The following is a 26,218-nucleotide window of genomic DNA, read 5'->3' on the forward strand; positions in this document are numbered from 1 at the left end:
TGGCGCGCCCAAGGGACGCAACTCTGAACAGCGAATCGTGGCGCCTTAGACGACTTGGCCACCTGTGCCCCCATAAAAATGAAGCCAGTGTTTTGTGTTATGCCTTGAATTTCAAAGGAGCATCGCCGAACTACCCTCGTTCACTCTACTGTATCCTTACATATTCAACATGGAGACGGGTTGGTCACACTGACTGCTGAATCTGTGCGTGCATGAACAGGTCTGATCAACATTTAGTTGCGGATAAGCTTTTGTAAAAATCACCTCTGGTTTATTCCGCCCAGGACTGATTTTGCTGTAGGCCCCATTGATGACTTTGTACTACATGCGTCTACGACGTTCACTCTCTCATTAAGTGTATCGCCATGGTAACGGATATATCCCAATAATTGATCAGGATTTCGCTAATTGGTACGGTGCCAAATTCCATGATTTCATGTGTAACCAGGGATCAAGTGGTAAGAGATTCAGATTCGTTCTATTTCTTAATAGTTGTTTCAGATTCTTAATTTTCGATACTAAAAAAAGCTTACATATATAAGATGGCTAAATGTAACCACGAATGCTATCTGATGGGATGTATACAGGTTGATGTTGGTAAAGAGATTCACATCTAAAAAGATAGTGAAACTCATCTCCGACTACATTTCAACTGCACAATTTACATTATCTATTTTCCCTTGATATATTCTACCATCTGCCAGTTTCACTCGGTAGGTTATGATTTGATGTTACAACAAAGTGTGAGTGAGACTTTACAGTGTGTATGTGAGACTTTACAGTGTGTGACTGAGACTTTACAATGTGTGAGTGAGACTTTACAGTGTGTGAGTGAGACTTTACAATGTGTGAGTGAGACTTTACAATGTGTGAGTGAGACTTTACAATGTGTGAGTGAGACTTTACAATGTGTGAGTGAGACTTTACAATGTGTGACCGAGACTTTACAATGTGTGAGTGAGACTTTACAGTGTGTGACCGAGACTTTACAATGTGTGAGTGAGACTTTACAATGTGTGACCGAGACTTTACAATGTGTGAGTGAGACTTTACAGTGTGTGAGACTTTACAGTGTGTAACCGAGACTTTACAGTTTGTGACCGAGACTTTACAATATGTGACTGAGACTCTATAGTGTGTGACCGAGACTTTACAATGTGTGTTTTACAATGTGTGACTGATACTTTACAGAGTGTGGCCGTGTGCTGACAAAGTGTGACTGGGAGGTTCCAACGTGTGATTTGACTAACAGTGTGGCATCTTCCCCCAACAGCGGGGATCGTTGAGCCAATCTGGTTTACCTGGTCCAGACTCAGTCATTCACAAGCCGCCGTGATAGAGCTGGAATATATGGCTGACTGAATACAAAACAACAGCGATCGAATAGAAATAGGCGCAATCCGTTCAAATGGAGCAAGGCAAGGCAGCAGTATGATCAAAAACCCAAAAATTTAAAATACAATGCTGACCCATAGTGTAACGCCTACCTTAGCTCTTACATTCACCCCGTGTGTAGTATAACAGGTAGTAGAAATAAAACAGCTAGCCCCTATTTTGACATAAGAACAGTGATCGACTCACCATATAAAACAAGTTTTTATACTTACATCGAGAAATATCAAAAGAAAAATTAGACTTCCGATTTTGTGCAGCTGTTGATGAGGTTGTGGTTTCACGTTTGGACGTATGCCAGGGTGGTCACATGCTCAGCCGTAACGATTAAAGCGAAAAACGACCAACGTGGATAATATCCCGCAATGTTGAGTATCACTTTAGCTAGAACCTCTGCAGTGATGTGTTTGAAGTAAAGTTGGAACATGGATGTTTTTGCAGCGAGTCTTGTTTTGATCATTCTTCCACAATTACGTTCTCTGATGGAGCAGCCGGATGTAAGTGTAATTCTCACCTTCTCACTCTCATCACCCCATTCTCGGTATTCTAGACATTCTCATCACCCCAACATTCTCAGTATTCTGGACATTCTCATCACGTCAAACATTCTCGGTATTCTAGACATTCTCATCACGTCAAACATTCTCGGTATTCTAGACATTCTCATTACCCCAAACATACTCAGTTTTCTAGACATTCTCATTACGTCAGACATTCTCGGTATTCTAGACATTCTCATAACCCCAAACATTCAATATCGCTGAGCATTCTCATCACCCATAATATTTCCAGCATGTCAGATATTCTCATCACCCCAACAATTTCAGTATGCTAGACATTCTCATCACCCCAACGTTCTCAGTATTCTGGACATTCTCATCACGTCAAACATTCTCGGTATTCTAGACATTCTCATCACCCCAAACATTCTCGGTATTCTAGACATTCTCATAACCCCAAACATTCAATAGCGCTGAGCATTCTCATCACCCATAATATTTCCAGCATGTCAGATATTCTCATCACCCCAACAATTTCAGTATGCTAGACATTCTCATCAACCCATCATTCTCAGTATGCTAGACATTCTCATCAACCCAACATTCTCAGTATGCAGGACATTCTCATCACCCGAAACATTCTAAGTTCACTGGACATTCTCATCACCCCAATTATTCTCAGTATTCTAGACATTCTCTTCACGCCAAACATTCTCAGTATGCTTGACCTTCTCACCACCCCAAATATGCTCTGTATGCTAGACATTCCCATCACCCTAAACACTTCAGTAAGCAAACCATTCTCATCACCCCGAAATATTTTCAGCATGTCAGATATTCTGATCATACCCGTATCAATGTGCTATAAATTCTCACCACGCCAAACATTCTCAGTAATTGCAATATTGCTAATACTAATATTGCGGTGTAAAACCATACTCACTCATTTTTCACTCACTATGCTAGACACTGTCAGTACGTTATCACAAACTACTTTGTTAACATCAGCAGAAAACATCTTATCATCTACAAATGATAACAAACACAAATTCGTAGGCATTTTAAATTTATTGACGTCAGCAAATAACGAGACACATCCCTTTAACATCACAACCTTTGGTAGCCATGGTTACGGTGGGAAATCACACAGTTTGATATTTTGGCAATAGCGATGGATGTGATTAAAGGTGTAATTTGATGAGCAATATGTTGAATATATAGATGTACTTGTGACCCTTATATAGTAAAGATGGTTTATATGCAAAAATAATGATAAATGATTTGGAGTTCCTAATGAAAAATTGAACTTAGAAATATATGTTATCCTCCAGGGAAAGCGTCCATGTTTCATCACTCCAAACGTGTGAATATACTGCGAGCAGCTAGAGCAGTAGGTTGGTGGGCCGTACATCCAGTACATCTTATATTGATTCAGCAGAGGCATTTAAAGTGATATTCTCTAAAATAAATATGATTTTTAAAATACTTCAGAACATAATATTTGTGTGAGGATATGTTGTCTCGGCTCTTTCCGTAAACGACTGCTACGGAAAGTGCCGAGTGATATGATACAGCTACCATATATGGACATTTCCTAAAACCGTCGAGTTCTTTATCGTCATACCAACACGCACATACACTAATAGGGAGTCACGTCGAAAAACCAAAATTGTTCACACGTCAACAGATTATTATTTTCTTTTTACTCAGAGAAATGTGTAAACAAGTTTGATTTTAGGTTATGTTTCATTTCAGTGATGCATGTAACATCGAGATCACGGGGAAGAAAATTAAGCGAGTGGGATACCAGATCGTGGGGATGGAATAAACACTAAACATTATGCACAATCTAGCACGAGATAACTTTACATTTCTACAACATTGCACATCCACAGAAAAATAAATTGGTTGTTGTCTATTCATGTATGGAGATAATTTGTATTTAGTCCCTTTCAATAAATATATTTCACGTTTTCCTAAATATTCCATTTCGCAGACTTGCCACAGCCATGAACGTCTTTGTACAACACGTGACAAGACACATCACATCCGGTGTTCACATCTCGTCCGTACCGAGAGACGGCGAGATCACAGATACGTCACGAGACGTGTTTCTCCAGATGTTAAAGTACAGTTTGATAGAAGTTACTTTGTCTTCCCAACTTCGATCTGCCTATCAAATTGAATCTTTATTTTTTCCTGTACTCCTGAAAGCAAGAACGAAATACACCATTATAAATTCTGCATCATGATACGATGTACATGTTTGTTTGTTTATTGTTTAACTCCGCACGCAGCAATATTCCAGCTATATGACGGCGGTCTGTAAATAATCGAGTCTGGACTAGACAATCCAGTGATTGACATCATGAGCATGGATCCACCCAACTGGGACACCATGACATGCATCAACCAAGTCCGCGAGCCTGACCAACCGATCCCGTTACTCGCATCTTACGACAAGCATAGTCACCTTTTACGGCAAGAATGGGTTGCTGAAGACCTATTCTACCCCGGAATCTTCAAGGGTCCCACAACCAACGGTCCTTTTTCTGACTAAGCACAGCTTTTATCGTGCCTAGACCGCCTCTGTGGTCTAGTGGTAGAGCGTCCGCCCGGAGAGCGTCATACCAAAAGACGTTAAAAGATGGTACTTGTTGTTTCCCTGTCTGGTGCTCGGCATTAAGGGGCTAAAACAAGGACTGGTCGGCTCGGAGTCAGTATACTATGTCTGAGTGGGGTATTCATGTTAAACTGCGGCATGGTATCTCAGTGTGCTAGCACTATAAATCGGCATCAGTCCGGACTAGTACAAGCAGCGACACAAACACACACTTTTATCAACTCGTGTTGATATATTTGATATCAAAAGGCACTCGGGTGAGATTCTCTATACATGATTATTTTAAGCAGCGTTGATGATATTTAAATATATACTGGTTTTATTCATTTATATCTGGCTCTACATTAAGATTGGCGAAAAAATTGGTATAAAATAACAGTACTATCACTTCACACAGCGACCGCCTCCATGGTCCAGTGGTAGAGCGTCCGCCCGGAGAGCGTTCGATCCCCGGCCGCGTCATACCAAAAGACGTTAAAAGATGGTACTTGTTGTTATCCTGTCTGGCGCTCGGCATTAAGGGGCTTAAACTAGGACTGGTCGGCTCTCAGTCAGTATACTGTGCCTGAGTGGGGTATTCATGTTAAACTGCGGCATGGTATCTCAGTGTGCTAGCACTATAAATCGGCATCAGTCCTGACTAGTACAAGCAGCCACACACACACACAGACACACACACACACGTGCATGCATGTCGCTATATAAGTGTAATAATCCTGGACGCGACGTTAAGCCCAGATTCACCTCACCTCACCGTCTATCGCGCCCATGAGCGTAATTTGATAAGATGGCAATTTTAAACGTCCGAATGGGTCCAGTGTATTTATCCAAATATACTACTCAAAAGTAGTTAAGGACCATCACGATGTAGAGGCTATGCAATTTCCATGACAGATTACTAGAGTAATATGAAAGAATCGTGTGGTCCTTAACTTATTTTAAGTAGTATAGAATAGTGAGTATGGTGTTGACAACTACTGATTCCTAGTCGCTTCCCAACGTACCTCGTAGTATGGGGAATCTTCAGACAGCGCACTAGCGAGGGCCAAGAGTCTTTTATAGGCCTGCTCATAGTCCCGTTTCTGTTGAGGGATGAAGGCTCCCCAGTGTGTTTGGGGCTCCCGGCTGAAGGGATAGAAGTACCTTTTCCTGATACCTGGCAGATTGCTCATCATCTGGCGTTTGCTGGGCACGTACTCCGGCTCCTCCTCCTGCTGCTCCACCTCCTCGTATGTCTCAGGGTAGGACTCTTCCACTGGGTACCGCTCGTACGGCTCGTAGGCTGCCACCTGGGGTGCCTGCTGGTACATGTCTAACAGGGTGGCCACCTCGTCTTCGTACCTCGGCTCGGGACGGTACAGCTCGTACAGATCCTCCGCGGTGAGCTGTTGGGGGTAGCCTTCTTCATCTCCGTAGGAGTAAGCGTCTATATCGTCTAGGAGGTCTCGCTTGATCCTCTTGGAGCGCTTCACCTCGTTGTGTATCATGTCCCCCTCTGTGATGGCACGGCTACGTCTCGAGCTGCGACGACGGCGGTAGGGGTAGTAACTGAGATCGTAGGGGTAGTAGTCTTGCTGTGGGGGGTCATTGTTACGTCCCTTCTCTGTAAGTAGATGGCAGGGTTACAGAAACTAACCTTCTTGTGATGGTAAAGGATCAGTATGAGTATTATCTACGTAGATGATACATTTTTTTCCAGACTGTGGTACTAATACGCTTATAGATAAGGGACTGGCGATTTAATATTCTTGAGCGCCTAGCATTAGAATATTGTTTCAGTGCTTCAAAACATACAGTTTCTTTTCACTGAAAAGTGTAATTATCTTTTCCAAGCATTTAAAGAAAAAACAAGGTCCTCCCTAGAATATGAAATTATCGGCTCCTAACACACTACAATACATCCTGCCAACATGACATTTACATTCCCTGGTCGCACGTGTTCGCCCAATAGTTGTGGAAAGCCATTTCTTTTCTTTACGATCTATTTAATACTATCTTGTGTACTTGACGGTGAAAATTGGGATCATTTGAGTTATTACTAGTTAATTTTACTAGCCAAACCGAACATGTGCAAGGCCCGGGTGAGGGGTCAAGGGCAAAAGCTGAAAAGACTTGCGTTATCGATTGAAATTGTTTTCTTATTACATATTCCATAATCTATGAGAGAAATGTCTCTCTGTTGAGTGACGATGAGTGATGGCCACTGTTCTCAGTCGAATATGATTGACATATAGTATATGACAACAAGAAAATGCACACTGTTGCAAAATACCATGTTGGTCTCATCAAGTGAATCCAAAAATATTAAATGCATTCTTGACAGTTGCATACAAATGTAAACAGTCTTACAAATATATTTCTTCTTTCCCATTCACTCGACAAGGCGAACGTGTTATGAAGTGTGAATATCCGCATTTGAGATTTGAGCAGATACTGTTATCTGGATAAGTGCGGTATAACAACAAAAACAACATTACTTATAATAATATCCACAATGTATTTCTGTCTCCCCTCCCCCGCAGTCTTACCATTTTCCCTCATGTAATAGTATAGGTCCAGGAGCGGCGTGTTCACATCGTTGTCAGCTTGAGCCACAGCTGCACCTTCTGAGTCGTCTGTCTGCTCAGCACCTTCACCCTCCTCCTCAGATTCCACCTCTTCCTCCTCAGCCGGCACATCGTCATTAAGTTCCTCGACAGGAGCCCCAACTGTCTCCACAGGACCTTCCCCCTCACTGCTGTCGGCCAAAATGTCCTTCAGTTCTTCCTCCACAGAGTCAGCGTCAACCTCGCTGCCTGCATCGCCAACCGGGCCTTCTGGCAGCTGTTGTGTAATGGCGGGAACAACCGGCGCAACCTGTTCCTGTTCTTGATTGTCGTCTGCTTCCACTGCCGTCTGCTCCTGGGCGCTGCCGGCTACCTGATGCTCTTCGGGGATGAAGTCTTCCTGTTTAGCGGGTACTGCGATGACGGAGCCCTGTTTATCTAAGCTACTGTCGTCTGCTATGACGGGGACGGCGGGATCACTCTTCTTCTTTTTTAAACGAGGGTCGTTCTGTTGGTTGCCGAACAGGATCGCCTCCTGGTCGCGCTTGGCTGCAACGATAAGAAGGCGAATATAGACAGTATACACAGTTTCAACAGTTTAAACACACCGCTACCTGATAGACATTTTATTCGTATAATCCTTCTTCATCGATGATGCAGATACGATGTCAACCCATATATGGCGCTTTGGGGGCACCCTAGTGGTTAAAGCGTTCGCTCGTCACGCCCAAGACCGGGTTCGATCCCCCACATGGGTACATGTGTGAAACCAATGTATGGTGTTCTCCGTCGTGAGATTGCTGTAAAACTAAAAGCAGCATACAACCACTCACCCACTCATGCTAATAATGCCCAATGCATTCACCGCTTTCTGAGTTTCTGAACACTGTAAGGCTGTGTTCCCTGGGTGAATGAATTGAGATTAAAATTAAATTCTTCCCAATCTGCCTGAATAAATATTATGTGAGTGAGGCAGCTTTAAACTTTATTTCAGCCACTGAGTGCCAACTTGATGTGAGAGGGAAGCAAATGTGACGTACGTAGGCGTTTATCCCTTTACAGAAACCCTGAGCACAGGTTTCGTGTAAGACCGAAGATCATAATCGGTCCGTTTGGGTTGGAGCCCAAGATCATCGGTTCGTGGCATGTTTATAATATATACTACTCAAAAGAAGTTAAACAACACGCGATTATTTCATATTACTGGAGTTAATTTGTAGTTCAGATTCTTTCATATTACTAGCCGAAATCAGTAGTACCGATTCTTTCATATTGCTAGCCGTAATCTGTTGTTCCGATTCTTTCATATTACTAGAGTTATTCTGACATGCTATAATATTAACTATAGTAATACGAAAGATCCGGGTGTTCTTTAACTTCTTTTGAGTAGTATACGTTTGTATTTTAACGCCACATCCGGTAATCTTCCACCTTTTATATGACGGGTATGTAAATAATCGAGTCTTGACCAGGCGCTCAAGTGGTTGACATCATTAGCATCGATGTACGCAACTGGATACGAACAAAGTCAGCGAGCCTGACCACCCGATCTCGTCGCCTCTTTCGACAAGCCTGGGTTGCTGAAGACTAATTCTAACCCGGATCTTCACGGGTCGACTATATTTTGAAAGAAACGCTGTACATATTTAACACTACATATGTCTTCCTGAACGTAACTACGCGTTGCTACAACAGGAATGACGCCCACGAGAGAGCTTGATCTAGCTTCTTTAACATACAACATGACGGCCGTGGTTACAGGTTGGTGTAGATTTCCACACAAAACTATAGATCTTTGAGCAAATTGATTTACCATACTGCGTTCTGAGTTGGGCAAGAATTTGCTTCATTAGTGGAATCCATCGCTTTGACGGTACGAAAATAAACGGAAAACAAATCTATTAATTGACAACCAGAGAAGTAAAACATGTGAACATCCCACCAAAGCATGCTCTAGGCGATACATTTCTCGGGATTTAGTTACGAATGTACGTAGACGGGTTATACGTTACCATGGCAACGGAACATACAGAGTAACCTGTCGTGAATATGCTGAAGTTTAATATTTAGATCAGACACACAAACCGGAAAATTTTGAAATCTGCTTCACTAAATTTTATTCTGAAAGTGTCCAAATATATTTTTCATATTCCACAATATTTTTGTAGTTATGCTGGTATATTATTTGATGCATGAACAGTTGGTTGTTAGTGGCTTCTGGCTCTGTGCCAAAGAAAGCAAGAACATAAGTGAGGCAAATTAAATATATCGTGTCACTGTAAACTTCAGTGTAATAAGATATATGGACAGACCCAGACTGCCACCTTCATTAGTCCATTGACAAGGTTATTGACATTCTGAAATTTAACAAATAAATAATGAATGTCCTACCACGACTAAATAGGAACAGCCTACCTATGTTCGGCTTTCAATTTGATGTCATAAATGACACATCACATGACATATTTTAACCCATTTCCAGAGCTTGATATTTACTGAAAATGTTTAACTTCGCTGAACCTCAGCATCAGATATGCAATATCCTCTTTCTTAGTCACAGATGATACAATTTTAAGGCTGTTGAAATGTCCTTCAGTGAAACGCGGGAACATGGAGCTCCCCATCACAACATGTGCACTGTTCCCGATCAGTCTGCATGAAGCTATGCACTCACAGCCTCGTTTTCGATCCAAGATGGCGAAAGTGTGAAAAAGGTCAATAGTTTAAATATGAACCTGTCTAATTGCAACGGTTCAGCATAATCGAAGGGATTCTCTATGATTGCTGCCCAGGTTGGCACATTTAGTTTGTCACTTAACAAGTGTTTGCACCCCCGCGCCCCTACCCCCACCACCCCCACAACATAATTTATGTTCGAATGAAATGCATTACAGAATTCCCCTCTCAAAAATCAATGAGGAATACAGTAGGCTCTTAAATAAATCATTAATAAATACCAATGGAGAAAAACCCTTTGTCTTGTCTATTATCTAAAACAATATTGGTAAATGTTATATTTACGAACATGAACAGATACACGGCGAACAGCTGACTAACCGGTCCCGTCTCCTCGGCGTGAACATAAACTGTCGGGCCAAAAAAAGTATACACTTAAAAATGTGATTTGGACAAATTGTTCTCAAAACATTACTGATGAAGACACTGCAAACTTAAGATCCAAAACACTACTATGGCATCGATATCGAATACATCGCCATTGAAAAAACATTTCTTGTGTTTAATTTTAGCCACCACCAAACATGAGTGTATAACTTCTTTTGCTCAGCAGTGTATGTGCTAATCAAACTCTCTACAAAGACGGATGACTTTCTGAAAGACGTCCTTTTATCAACAAGGTCATCGGGTAAGAGGTACTTGTCGATTTCGTCGTTCTAATCAATTTCCGAAACTTTCGCATTGAATCATTATCAAAACAGATCGATAGTCAAACGTGTTTAATGCATTTTATGCGTTACTTAACCAACCGTAAATCTGAATCACTTCTAGAATGTTTTCGTGGATTCTCGTCTTCAAAACCGTTCAAGTACAGACCCAGGAGCGTCGCTGGTTCTGCCCCGTACTAAATAATGGCAAGAAGACACCTCTAGTCACTGGAGGGTGATGAAAGCCGACCACAGGGCCTCTTGGCTGGAATACATTGTCCGTAGAACGGTGACTTATTGGCAGGAGGTGGTGGAGACACCCTTTGGCTGAGTGTATAATGGCTTCTGTGTACATGATTTACAGGCGCTGTCCTTGTTCCAGCTTGGAGAAGGATTTTGTGCCGGTTGGCTTGTTAGGGATGTTGGTATGTAATTTAACGCCACCAGCTATATGACGGCGGCCTCTAAATAGTATCACAAGACATTCCTGTAATGAGTGAGTGTGTGAGTTGGGTTTAACGCCGCTTTTAACAGTATTACAGTTATATCGCGGCGTGTCAGCTTAATGTGGGAGGTAAGCCCGAAGTGATGCAGGTCTCAGACGTTTACTACTTCGGTGAAACCCACGAGCACGGGTATGATGCTGACAAACCTAGAAACATAATCAGGGCGAACCGGGATTCGAACTTATAATCATAGGTTTCTGGCGCGCCCAAGGGACGCAACTCTGCACAGCGAATAGCGGCGCCTTAGACGACTGGGCCACCCGTGCCCCCTCCTGTAATGAATATTGTGAATATAAGTGACAAAACCCTTTCCATAATCTAAAGCGATCGATCTGCTGTACGATTCCGACAATTCCGACTACATCATGTATTTATGGATCGATGCTCATATTGTCAATCACTGGACTGTCTGGTCCAGACTCGATTATTTACAGACCGCCGTCATATAGCTGGAATATTGCTGAGTGCGGCGTTAAACAACAAACAAACAAACACTATCAAATAGTGCTCCCTTGCCTCCCCCTGGGGAGTATACAAGCCCCACCAGCATTCATTCTCACCCTAGCGGGTACCCATCGCTTCTGATTAAATAGATGACGTAATATTGTGCCAGTCAATTCACGGTGGGTGTGTTACATAGCTGGTTATATTTCAGCCAAATGACACATCATAACTATGTGGGAAATCGAACGCGGATTTTCCATAACGAGCCAAGGCTCTCTTAGGTGTTTTAATCAGATTGGTTCTTGTTCTACGAAGAACTATCTTTATGTTTGAAAAAAAAGGGGTCAGAGAAACTAATGAGGATTATAAATATATACAATTACGTACGAAATAGGACAAAAACAAATTAGGACAATTTAACTATATTCATGTTTCAATACAAATTACGTGAAAACAATTTATTTTACATGCTTTTAAAAATGTCCAACACAATCACGCTTGGGCACACCAGAAATGGGCTTTCCATATTGTGTCCTAGTACAACGGGGCTCCTGCGTGCAAGACGTGAAGAACGAACGCTTTAACCACTAGGCTACCCGACCGCCCCGTGAAAGGCGTGAAGATCGAACGCTTTAACCACTAAGCTACCAAACCGCTCCGTTTCACGTTTGAATAATATAAGGAATAGGAAACGAAGTCTAAGAAAAGGGTAAAGAGTTTTCACCGGCAATGACACCAACACAACCGTGGCTGCGTGTCAAGGTGCCTCGCGGGGATCGGGAAGTCTTTAATTATCAGTGGGGAATTAGATACAAGCCTGCTCAGTCTCTCTGAGCCCAGGATAAGACCATGTAGCATTTCAAGGTGAGCGATCAAGTTAGAATCTGGTTTCTTTGGCCTAAGCATTTTCTTCACATTCTAATTAAACTTACTTTGTCAAAGGTTTGTTTAAGTTTCTTGTGTAGACGTAAATTAGGAAGAACTTAAAACTTAACGCGACCAACCTAAGTTTGTATGGCGCGCGTTATTGATGGCTACATAACGAATGAAAAAAAAATTATATTTGGAAATCGTACTCGATAAATTTGTAACCGATATCTGAAATGATATCAGATAATGAATATATATTTTTAATCGTATAAAAAAGAAGTCTCATTTTACAACATAGATCTATGTGTAACATAATCATTTCTAATAAATCCTAACCAGTAAACCGTTGATTCATTCTGATTGCGATTTGGCAAGACTCTAAATCCACAATTAGCAACGAATTTTTCTGAGAAGGCGAGAGTTTATTTTTTCCGTCCTCCCAGTGGACTCGACCTAGGGTAAGGTAGAATACGTCACGGACGCTGTGCTGATATCACGTGACGCTCCCCAATTAGATGAAGTTGTATCCCATCCCTGCCTCCGCGAGACTGTGCCAGGCGTATACCGTATCAGCCATATTCTGTCGGGAGTTGTTTCTGAGACTGCGCCAGTCCAGATCTACTGAGTCTTGTTCGCCACGTTTGTCCGGGAGTGTCACCACGCTAAAACACGGCTTCGATTGCCGATGCTGGTTAATGTTTGAGTCCCAGCCTCCCACGTCGTCACATCTATAGAGTATTGATAGATAATAGGGACGAAAATTCATTTCTCACTCACGTCAGTTCGGACAACTATAGATAGAACGGAACCGTCGTATTAACGAGTTTTCGCTGCCTGAACTCCATCTTCGGTCTTTATACCATGTAGCTTTGTTGAAGGCCCACAGTAAACCAAAATTGTAAACCTATAGAAAGTGTGTTTTGTGTTGTGATTGGCTAATTTGGGTCACATGACCAAATGTCAAAGGGTGAAAATATGATTTGCATTCCCTGAAGCAAGCGACGTAATCACTGTGTAGAAATACATAATTACTCAGCATTTTTTGCATACTAATTAACATGAATTAACATTCATATCACATATTTTGATTTTCTCTATTCATGGGAATTATTGGGATTTTTAATTAAAAAAATTGATAATGAAATAATTACCAAAAACACAATCACCATAGCAACAACAGAACGTTCGATGTTGACGCCTCACAACCGAGTAAGTACGAGGTGTTAAAGAGTGCGCATGTTTTTTTCTAAATAAAACAATAGGTTTACAATATCAATAAATACTATGTGTGTGTCTATTTCCGAGATTTTATCGAGTATTGGCATCTTGGAAATTTTCATTCGAGCCCCTCAAGCTAACGCTTTCGGGTCTCGAGATGAATTTCCAAGATGCAAATAGTCGATAAAATCCCGGAAATAGACACACACATAGTATTTATCTTCTAAGCATCTCCCTGAAAGGCAACATTTGATATTGACCTAACCCGTTTTTAACGTTGAAAATCAGTTTCCTACAACATTGTCTTTGAATGCTGCTTCAGTCAATGATCCTTCAACTACCTAAAGAGAGTATGCCTGCAGTGATGTTATAAGATGACAAACAAGCTTCCCATTTCACATAAAGTTTTCTGTGTCCGAACAGAATAGCAAACAACAGAACGTGTGAAGGAATTAAGGGACATTTCCAGCCTCAACACGTCCTGTTAACAATAACACCCCTTCGAGGAATCAATAGCGGTTGCCCTTGCATTTGTCTAATCAAAGGCAATGCTACACTTTCCAGCCGCCTTCAATTCCGTTTTGTGTTCTGATGTGTCCATATGAACGAGAACTAGATTTTGTTCAATTCAACAATTGCATGTTACAATTATGCCCGATAAGGTTTTTGCAGCTTTAAAAATGGACATTTTCAGTGAGCCCCAAAGGACACTGATCTTGCCTCGTCCTTTCGTCAACTGGTGAAGCAAGTTCAATCCCATTTTGTCATGATACATGTTAAGATGATATTGGATTGGTAAAACGATACCTGATATCATATGCTTACCAACTTCAATATTTTCACCAGCAGCTAGTTCCGGGGCCTTTTCTACGGGAGCAGACGACACAAAGGCCCACACCAGAACGAGACTGACCCCCAGGACGGAGAGGCTTCTCATCATGGCGGCAGACGACTGAGACAGCGGTTTACTTAGATTCTGAAAGTACAACAATAGGTCACGTAAGGTATAATCAATGATATTAATATGGAATATTATCAATCAGGCTTGATAGAAACCCTAGAGGCATCAAAGATTTACCCACGTGAATTGATCTGATGAAGGTTTTATAGGTGAGTACTTTACTTCTAATTGCGACCAGTCAAGCTTCGCTGAAATGACGGGACCTATCAGTCAGCACCATACCCGTGCTCGTGGGTTTCACCAAAGTGGGAAACGTCTGATGCCTACATCACTTCGAGGGTCCCCACGGTAAGCAAACACGCCGACATATAAGTAATATACTGTTCAAAGCGGCGTTAAAACTAACTCACTCACTCTGTCATCTACCATTCATCATCAATCATCTAACATCCACCATCTACTATCCACCATCTATTATCTTCCGTTTATCATCTACCATCTAGCATACATCAGAACTGTTTGTGCTTTCAACCAGGCACCTAGAAGCTAGAACAGCCTTCCAGTGGTTAACGACCTCTACAGAACACACTGATTTCACTTCCTGCAACGATCCAGAGACGCCTTGTCAAACTTTGGGTTAAAATGTCCCTGATCGAGGCATAACTCGGAATCAAATACTCTTCGTACTTTTCCCCGCGTCATTCTTCATGACAAATGATACGCGGTTTGAAAAAAGAAAAGAGAACATGTACATATGATTTCAAACCTCTGTTGGAAATTAAACCCAACAGACGCATAACAGTGCCAAAGATTACAACTGTGAACGCGTATTTCAGCTTGTCATTTAATGAGTAGGTTTCTCGGCAGGATAAAGCCAACGGATATAACGGCATCCGTTGTTGTCTTTAAATTTAATTATATTTAATGCTTTTTAAGACAATGTTTACTTTCAATACAGGACACAGTTTATTCTCCATTCACTGTTCCAGAACTATATACTTGAACTTGTAAACATAGGGCGTCATTCACTGTCCCAGAGCTGTAATCTTGTTAATAAGGGTGTCCTACCCGTTTTCAGAGCTATACCCTTGTCAATAAGGGTGTCCTGCGCTGTTTCAAAGCTACACCCTTGTACACACGGATATCCTACACTCTTCCAGAGCTATACTCTTCAACAAATGAGTGTCCTACATCGTTGCAGAGCTATACTCTTGTATGAACGGGTGTCCTAAACTGTTCCAGAGCTGTACACTTGTAAGTACGAGTGTCCAATGCTGTTCCAGGGCTATACGTTTGTATAAACAGGCGTCCTATGCTTTTCCAGAGCTATATTATTGTAAAAACGGGTGTCCTACACTGTTCCAGAGCTATACTCTTATATAAACAGGTGCCCTATGCTAGTTCAGAGCTTCACCGCTGTATAAACGGTGTCCACTTTCTACTCCGAGTACGTGCCGCGTAGCGCCATGTATGTCGTGCATGTTACGCTTTTTGTTAAGAAGGTCGATTCCGATTAGGAATTATGTCTCCTGATGCGGTTCTTTACCAGGAACTAAATGTCTTATAGTTTCCATAATTAGCGTGGAGTGGCAAAAGTATCCTCCAAGGTTGAACGCATGTCAAACGCAAAGACAAAAACGGTCACGCATTTGCAGTATTGACCACCGATGTTAGTTGATCAAGGAGGTAAAAACAAGTCTTTATATTTCTGAAACTGGCTGTTATTTGAACAAAGGGAAACTGTGTTCCGGAACGTTAACAGTAGAGACTGGCTTCATACAAAGGTCAGACCATGCAGAGTGATTCACGCGAGAAGCTGCTTACACTGACTTGACCTTGTCCACTCAGTGTCATGCAATCGCAATGGCGGCCAATATATGTCCAAGCTTTATTGCTTTGGAACTGGTATACTTATTCATAGGAATTCTCTCTCCCAATGTTTTTTGTGCGCAATTTCTCCGTAAATATAGATAAGGGGGAAACAGAGCCCCCCCCCGTGCTATTTTTATATTTTTGTATTGCAGTGGAATGGCAAATATTTTGCGCATTATTAATGATAAATAATTTTATCTCGACAAGGGTAACAATGAATAAATTAATAGAACACACTGTGGATGTTCAAAAAGTAATTGTCAATATTCAAAATGAACGACTCGTATATTGGCTAAAGTAACTTTGCGTGGGAAAAAGACGGTAGACAATGAAAACACTCATTACAGATACCATAAGACTCATATGAATCCCTGTGAAAGTTTAAAAAATGTAAAACATACACTTTTAAAAAAAAAAAATATCGAAGAAGAGAAAGAGTTCAAGGACTGCAGTTTTCATGTTTTTCGTATCAGAAAAAAACATGTTAAGATTAGTATATTTATCCATTATCCATTACCCATTGTATTGAATTACATCTCAGGACGGCGTTCGTCATGCATATACGTACGGCAGCAAGTTGAGAACACTTTCTAGAGCACAATAACTAGAGAAGCTGACAAACAACATTACCACGCAGAATATGATGACCATATTAAGACATACATCGGGAGCAGATTATAAATGACGTCAGTACTCTGACACGATTATGATTCACGGACGTAATCAGGGTTATCTCCCTGCTTGACCCGCTTCATGGGCACGCAAACGTTCGGAATCCGGTCCGCGGCAACGTTGTTAGGGTAATAGTATTTCATAAGCTTCCTTAAGGCGATCTGAAAATGTTACGGATAATGTACTTCACACGATATCTTGAAGGCTCTGAACGAGAAATGCTGTGATGACCTGAGCGGCTAAATAGTCTGTTTTTACTTGTAGTTCAGCTAGCCTCAGATACAACCAAACTACTTGGCGACACGACTACATTGGAAAACTGTGCGCCGGCCCCAAATCTACGACATCGAAGCCGGAACATGCGCTATTTGCTGAATAGGTAGCTCTTTGTTGATAAATAAGAACAAGGACATTTTACAAAGTTGTGAGTATTATTGCCAAAATTGGTACATGAAGTATCAAGCTACAGGGTGCTCTGGATAGCGCTGGCAGGTTGTTCCTGAACATGACCGCTATGGCCCCAAAATGACTTCCTCAGCGATAGAAACTAACATGTTTAGTCCACTATTTTCATAATGACAATAAAAACGACAAAAACTAACATGTTCAGTCCACTATTTTTATAATGACAATAAAAAAGACAAAAACCCGAAAAAACAATTATAATGACAAAACCCCTAAAAAAGGCAAAATTCGACTAGTCCTTATGACACCTTGGGCAGTTTGGCAAGGACTACAGGACTAGTGACAATTTCTATCCTGCTTCCTGTGACGAGATTGTCACTGAGTCCACCCGTCATGACGTAGCTCAGGTGTCTGTGCCAAGCTGCTTATAACCGAACGGTCGTACCGAGATGACGACAAACAACTGTGTAGGACTTGCCTACATTATTGGTTAATTCGATGACATGAGTGAGTGAGTGAGTTGTGTTTAACGCCGCTTTTAACAGTATTCCTGTTATATCACGGTGTGCCAGCTTAATGTGGGAGGAAAGCCCGAAGTGATGCAGGTCTTAGACGTTTACCACTTCGGTGAAACCCACGAGCACGGGTATGGTGCTGACAAACCTAGAAACATAAATGGGGCGAACCGGGATTCGAACCCACAATCATAGGTTTCTGGAGTGCCCAAGGGACGCAACTCTGCATAGCGAATCGCGGCACCTTAGTCGACTGGGCCACCCGTCGATGACATGAAGCCCATTCTGGTGTCCCCCGCTGTGATATTGCTGGAATATTGCTAAAAGCAGCAAAATACCCAATACTCACTCACGCAATGTCTTAAAAGTGGGTTTACGCCAGAACCTGACACGAAGCTTAGTGTCGACCTCCAGGTGGAGAAAATCGTCTCACTCAACTAATGTCACACCTATTACTCCGAGGGCCGGAGTGAGTGTTCAGAGTGAGTGGGTGCGGTTTTACGCTGCTAAGCAACATCACGACGGGGGACGCCTGGTATTGTTTGTTTGTTTGTTTTCTTTGTTGTTTAACGCAGCTCACAGCAACTTTCCAGCTATATGACGGCGTCTGTAAATAATCGAGTCTGGACCAGACAATGCAGTGATTGAAGTCATGAGTATCGATCCACGCAATTGGGATACGATGACATGCATCAACCAAGTCAGCGAGCCTGACTACCCGATCCCGTTAGTCGCCTCTTACGACAAGCATGAGTTGCCGCAGAGCTATTCTGGCCCGGATCTAAACAACAAACAAACAAGTCCTGTCTTCATGTACGTTAGTCACAGATCACTGACAATAAAACGAGAAGGATAACTTACCCATCTGTGTGATCTGTGTAAAACCTACTCGCGCTGGCAACCACTGCGTCAATACTAATGTACATCGACTGAAGCAATCTACTGGTATGGATCGTGTGACGACTTTAGCTAATAGGTTGCCTGTTAAAACATGCTAACAACCAATATTGACCTCAGCCTGCAGAAGGTGGTTCTAACATGCCAGGTGCTCCGACAGATGCTCTGATTGGCTACCGGCTCATTATCATCTCTACAGTTACCGGTATCTCAGTCATCGCCAGCAGCTTAGGGAGTCAACCTGCTAACCATTTACGAGTTACTATGGTGACGGATTAGACGAAACTCAAGGATTATTGGTCAACAGCGGTCATTTTCTGAATACGAATAATTACCATGCAGAACAATCAGCGAGCTGTTATCATTTATTCCTTGAATGAATGCCCTACAATGGCGCTGATGGTATAACAGCATGAGGCATTGTCTGGTATCATCTACACGAAGCTTTCAACTGTAAATTCTTTTTGTGATGTTGATGCTTATTATCACTTTTTGATACTGCGTCACTGTTGGTAGCTCTTGGTGAAGCATCATGTATAATGAGGGCGTTATTTCCACACCTACACCCCTGTTAGCGTTTCAAAAACGTGTGTGTATTCGGGACATATATATATATATATAAATATAAATGCATGAATCATTTATTGTTTGTTTGTTGTTTAACGCCGCACTCCAGCAATATTCCAGGTATATGACGGCGGTCTGTAAATAATCTAGTCTGGGCCAGACAATCCAGTAATTGACATCATGAGCATCGATCTACGCAATTGGGATACGATGACATGCATCAACCAAGTCAGCGAGCCTGACCACCCGATCCCGTTAGTTGCCTCTTACGACAAGCATAGTCGCCTCTTACGGAAAGCAAGGGTTGCTGAAGACCTATTCTACCCCGGATCTTCACGGGTCGCCACCTTGTGTGGTGGTTAATAAAACTTTACGAAGTTCATCAGCTGATTATTATTCTGTACCAGCACCGTGCGATAAAGGGCTGACAAAACCGTGTTCTTGTGGGCTATGAAATTGGCAGTACGTTCTCTTACTTAAACAGTCCATACCTTCTGAAATTAAAATACGTCTGGACTTTTAGACTTGGACTAGACATCATTTTGTTAAAACAAAAAACATTTTAAGAATAGACCAGATCTCTTTGAAGTGTGAGTTTATAGCTTGTGATGCGTCCTTGCATGTGAAACATATTATCTGCTGCTAATACACGAATGCCATCGCATGTTGAGTTTTACCAATGGTAAAACATTCTTTCAATTTGTGGGGCCCTGAACGAGTATTTGATCAATCGCGTGTACGTTTTCACATCCAACTGACGGGGGACAGTGAAAATAAAGAGCTCTGAACTGGTGGCTTTTAGTTAAACCGTCATTGGTGAAATGTGTGGAGGAAGATGCAGAACTTCTGCATTAACTAGACACAAGTGACAAGAATTCGAAAATCAAATATTTTTAGATGCTTAATTTGAATACCTAGGACTCCCAAGCGAGTTCGATACAACTGGGAATTCGGCAGATCCGAGTATAAATGATGACAAATATAAAAGGAATTCGCAGGGAACGGAAGATGAGTTAAAGACAAACGGAAATTCGACACACCCAAGTTCGAGACAACGACTACAAATAACGTGGGCATGATGCAATTTACCTCGGCACAGCACAAATATTTTCCTGGGAACAACACCATATATTTACCTAGGTGTAACGTATTTACTTATATATGCACAACAGAATGACAAAAACAATTCTAGGCACAACCCAATTATTACCTTGGCATAGCTCAATTATTTACCTAGGGACAATTCAGTGATCGCATGCCTGCATTATTCTCTTCGGGTAAGGAGATCCATCGGTGATGTACATGTTCATCCATAAGACCCTATACTAAAGGTTGTTCGTTTGTTGTTTAACGCCGCTCTCAACACTATTCCAGCTATATGGCGACGCTCTGTAAATACTAGGGTCTGGACAAGACAATCATAGTGACTGACATCATGAGCATCGATCTACGGCATACGATGACATGCATCAACCACATCAGCGAGTCTGACCGCCAGATCCTGTTTGTCGCCTCTTATGTCCCCCTTTCACTTCGACCTTGAATATCCCGAATCACCCCGAATCGGAAACCTTCGAAATTCGTGATGATTCGGCCAATAATGCAAACTTTCGTGGCTAATCGGTTTGAAAAATATGAAGAATGCCAGGAATTGGTTAAGAAACATGTACGAATTGTAAGAATCACCTACGACTAAGTTACGAATATGCCGAATGTTGTTCTTACTTAATTCTTACATGATTCGTACTGTTTCGGGATGTTTTCGGGTTGAGAACAAGAAATTTTGGGAGCTACGAATCGCTAAGAATAGCCGAGAATGCAATAGAGTCGATTACGAAGCTGTTACGGAACATAAGAATTAATTACGAATGGATTACGATACAGCCACGAAACTGCAATTCGGGGACCCTTCCACGAAAGTTTTTGACAAACAAAAACTTTCTCGCCGATTCGACGAACTCCGCCGAATTGTATGGATGTTTGGGAATCAAATAAGATTCATTTAAGAACTTCAAAAAATGATTGAGATTTATCTACGAACATGAAAAATGTCCTATTCGGCGTGATTCGGGATATTCGTGGGTGGCAAGGGGGGGGGGGGGGGGGGGGGGATTACTATAGACAAAAGAAGAAAACATATTTCAATATACCCTACCCACCCTTAACAAATCCATAACCATATGCTCGGTTCTGGCTGACTACGGTCGGATATCACAACAGCGCTTGGAATTCCATAGGTAGTATGAAGTCTCGACTCTATCTTCTCCGACAAACTACCGCATCCATGACTCGTCTCTTAGGCAGATTTTCTCTTTGTCTTTCTAGAAATAGAGTTGTCTGGAATGTTCCGTTTCTGTGGGAGTGTCCCTTGTCAATTAACTCAGTGACCTCCGAGTACCATCCACAATGGCGGTCTTCATCCAAGAAACACTTGGATGTATGCGGTGCGAAATAACACTAATTTTGAGTGGGTTAACTTCTTGTAACATGAGATGTCTTTGTTGCAAATGGCCGCATGATACAAAACATTTTTCATTGTGTTTTCTGAGCCGAAATGTATTTTAAAGGCGTCATCATGAGCAAAATATAAAAAGCACGCTTTTATGTAGGTATTTTTGCATATGCCATGCACAAACAGGAAGATGCGTGTCCATGAATCTCACGGTAATGGCATCAATCATCGATGTTACACATTGTCGCGTGACGCAATTATTATTAAGTCAGCTTCATGTCAATAACTCTGTGTACATGATTTATGGAAAACCGCACCAAGGAAGAATAACTTCAGTCGAAACGGCATTCTGATGGAATAACGGGAGAATATCGATATATGTTTTCTAAAATCATTTTATCCACTACCATGTACGAAGCACAAATTACAGGAGTTGTTTGCGCACTGGGATCGAGACGTGAGAAGAAGGGTATTGACCGTAGGCGTCACCCTATGTTTCCGCTAGGTCGGCTCCAGCAGGCTCTATCAGGTCCCTGCAGCCCGCGGATAAGCCTATAACGTGTATAAAAAATGTAGGTTGTCAATATCGTTTTACTCACGTACGGACAAACTGAAGTACATCACGTTAGAAACACAATCTTATATTTATAGCGTATGTCTTGGTTCTCCTCTTATATTGAATAGAGATTCAAGGACGCATGTGCCGAAAACATGTTTGTATAAAAAAAATTAAAAAGCCGCTTAGTAGGTTTATAAAAACGTAAAGATAAGCATCTGGAACGTATCGTGTGTTTCGATGCAAAAATGAATCGTTTTCAATAGAGACTGTATGTTAAATAGAAAATAGCCTTTCCTGCTGCTGCTGCTGCGGCATCACGGCCTTGTTTGAGCTCTACTGGAGCGTTGCTGGAGCGAGATCACAGACTATCCACCCCAGATAGACACGGGACTTTCCATCCCAGATACACACGGGACTATCCATTCCAGATAGACACGGGACTGTCCACCCCAGATAGACACGGAACTATCCATCCCAGATAGAGACGGGGCTATCCACCCAAGATGGACACAGCACCCTCCTCCCGATTTTGAAAAAAGGACCCTCCACCCTGATTGGACACGGGGCCACCTAACCCAACCGGACACCGTTCAACATTTTGTTTGAACACCTCCCAATTTCGGAATTTGTATGAACTGAACGACGCTTGAAATTGCCGCACACTAATAAATTTGTCATTAAGCTATCTATTTCCGCTATTTAGATTGACCTTACACTGGCGCCAGGGCGTCAAAATGCCCAGTGTTGACTTTGGTAATAACTGCCGTGTTTCCGCTAGATCTGCTGCTGAAGCTGGGCAGCATCCCGGGCCGATGCCACCAATAGGTGTTGTTGGCGACATGCCTCTTGTACAAACACGCATCCGTGGACGCCAATCTAACACCGTCAGGTCTTCCTCAAATGAAATTCAACTGAAGGATCTTCTGCCAACAAGCTTACCAAATTCACTTTAGCTTCCATATCCTCCAATTTAGAGTCTTTTGCAAAACCGGGCTGTGATCAATATGTCTGAAGAGCGCTTAGTGTAATCTGACAAAATTCGGTTTGGCTGTATTGTTGCTGTGTTTGTGCATCAGCTTGAATGTTTTGTGGCCATAACGCCTCCAGTGGGACAATAATAACGACGTTGTCTCAACAAACGTTCAAAATCATGTCGGTACTAATGGAGATGACATAAGCCATGGGCTTCAATATACATCACAGCATTGAATGAAAACGGACCTTTACTGAAACAACCCATTCGTTTAAAACTGATTATCCATCGATCTAATTTACTTGTGAGTTTTTTCTGGAAAGGATTGATAAATGTAAGAGGATGTCGAAGTGTTTAATGCATCAGTTTCTTGCTATGGCGGCCATTATGTGTTGACACGGCTGATGCACGAGAGATGCTTCAATTAAGTAAGTGGAAAGTTGTATGTGAACCGGACATGTCTGTCTCAGACATAGATGTAAATCTTAACACTTTCACAGACTTTTCGCACAGCTCCTTTAATTAACATAAATGATGGACCGTTCTTTAAGAATGATGACTATATAAGACACGATGGCGTGCAAATTACCACAGAGAGAGTGACCGGTTTTACGCTGGAATAGTGCAGCAATCCCATGACGGGACACAACCAATGGACGTTACACACCTTGTGGGAATCAAACCCGTAGTGACGACGTGACGATTGAATGACCTTTCCGTCGTAACTCATAAGTGCAAGACCCGTGAAGATTCCTGGGTAGAATAGGTCTACAGCAACCCATACTTGCCGTAAAAGGTGACTATGCTTGTCGTAAAAGGCGACTAACGGGATCGGGTGGTCAGGCTCGCTGACTTGGTTGAAACATGTCATCGATCCCAAATGCGTGGATCGATGCTTATGATATTAATCACTGGATTGTCTGGTCCACACTCGATTATTTACAGACCGCCGTCATGTAGCTGCAATATTGCTGAGTGCGACGTTAAACAACCAACCAACCAACTCATTAGTGCAAGCGTTTCCAAACACATTAAATGTTTATTACTATGACATGTGTTAAAATTATCGGGAGATTATGACATCGATTTTGACTGAATAGTACGTCGCAAGGTTAACCGCAGCCATTTAACACAATACAGGACGCAGATTGGGATGAATATATCACCCGTGACGTCAACGGCATTTCTATTTACGTCGTCCCAAACAGTTGGGTGTAAAAAGGGGAGAGAATAAAATGAAAGAAAACGTGTGTTTGGAATATTTTCTTTGGATGTTAACCCTTATTTCGTAGATTCACATAAGTGTTTTTAAATAGGCTTGGCGTCAAGAAATACTTTTATCTTCTTAAAATCTATAGAATAGTTCACAAACGAAACAGTATCTAGCCCGAAAAGGTATAACATATACTACTTATCACCATTAACCATCAATTACATTTGAGAGTTGACCCGGCGTAGTGCCAGTTTGCATCCCTTTGATAAATTCAATATCGGTGAATATGTAAATCATGACATACAAAAGAAACCGCCTACACAGTGTTTGGACCCCCCTCTGGAGGGGGTCGAATATAGGGGTCAATACAGTCGTCATGGTGACCCAAGGGGAGAAGCACACTGAAACACTGACTGCATTGGGACCATTATGCAGAACAGCGTTAAATGACCGTCACGCAAGCAAATTAATGCTGGAGTAGGCTGAAGAAATTCCATACAGAATTGATTTTACACTGTTTTGTAGATCATAACATTCTATTCCCTTATCTTTTGTTTACGAATAGCCTTCCCGTTGTAACATCTTTCAATTATCCGAGTGCATTTGGAACCAATTGCCTCCGCCACTTTATTGATCCATCAAAACAGACGGTTATTCCGCAGTCGTAGAACCAGAAGATTTCACGTCAAGATATAATGATTCCTTCACCAAAGGCAATTATTCATTACTCAAAACAGAAAAAGCAAAGCCAGAGAATAACCAGTCTCGATTATGCACTCGAGCAGATTCCATTGGGCGTAAAAGGCAAAACAGTGTTGTATCAATGGAGTGGTTTTCGCGACAAGGGTAAACATGCCCTGCCCAACTGGACAGTCTAAAAAAACACACGACTAGATATCACTCGGAAAGTACTTCAATAAGGGTCGGTATGCATGTGACTGATCACCTAAAGGAGCTCGTGGTCTAGTGGTGAATACGTTCGCTAATCCTGCCGAAGAACCGGGTTCGATTCTTCATAAGCATAATGTGTTTAAGCGCGGATGCAGTTTTTTGAAAAAGAGGGCGCATTTGGTGATTTGGCAATCCGGTTTAGTAACCGTGTGATTTTGGTGAAAGCATATCACCAAATAAGAATTGATATACGAATATTTTTCGTATCACCTATAAATGTATTCATGTTTAGAATGCCTCAAAATGTTTTAAGAAGGTGCGTGTGGACTGCTCACCCCTGCATCCCTTCCCGCCCCCGTGGTCGAGTGGATAAACCGTCTTCCCGGGTAGCGAAAGGTCGGGCGTCATACCAAAAGACGTTAAAAGATGGTTCTTGTTGTTACCTTGTCGCTCGACATTAAGGGATAAAAATAAAACAAGGACTGGTCGGCTCAGAGTCAGTGTACTGTTTCTGAGTGGGGTTGAATGTTAAACTGTGGCATGCGACACACACACACGAACGCACGCATTCGCGCAACCACACAAACACACACGCACGCATGCGCATCGCTTCAAAAGTACAATCATCTTGAACGCGACGTTAAACTCCATTTCACCTCAGCTCTCGCCACACTATGTCGACGTGCGACCAGCGTGCGGCGTGACCTTGGATCGTCCAGCCAGATGACCATGCTAAATCAATACCCTCTCTGCCCATATCGCCTGCATCGTCCACGCCGTCTGTCTTTGACAATTTTCGTCCCACGGCATCTGCAGGAG

At 42.1% G+C, this 26,218-nt stretch overlaps 1 protein-coding gene across 1 annotated transcript in view; it reads right to left on the bottom strand.

The window, feature by feature from the left end:
• Positions 1 to 2,952: 2,952 nt before the first annotated feature.
• The window catches only part of LOC139474462 (uncharacterized), a 51,945-nt gene continuing 28,679 nt past the window's right edge, over positions 2,953 to 26,218 (bottom strand). Inside the window, exons 2-5 of the mRNA XM_071257497.1 lie at positions 14,308 to 14,458; positions 7,044 to 7,610; positions 5,520 to 6,118; positions 2,953 to 4,099 (exon numbers count right to left, since the gene is read on the bottom strand). Of these exons, the coding sequence (XP_071113598.1) occupies positions 4,082 to 4,099; positions 5,520 to 6,118; positions 7,044 to 7,610; positions 14,308 to 14,422 (1,299 nt within the window). The 5' untranslated portion in view covers positions 14,423 to 14,458 and the 3' untranslated portion in view covers positions 2,953 to 4,081. The remainder of the gene's footprint in view (positions 4,100 to 5,519; positions 6,119 to 7,043; positions 7,611 to 14,307; positions 14,459 to 26,218) is intronic.

Source organism: Haliotis cracherodii, unplaced genomic scaffold, assembly GCF_022045235.1.
Source record: "Haliotis cracherodii isolate W230 unplaced genomic scaffold, xgHalCrac1.p SCAF_3, whole genome shotgun sequence".
Classification (NCBI taxonomy): domain Eukaryota; kingdom Metazoa; phylum Mollusca; class Gastropoda; order Lepetellida; family Haliotidae; genus Haliotis; species Haliotis cracherodii.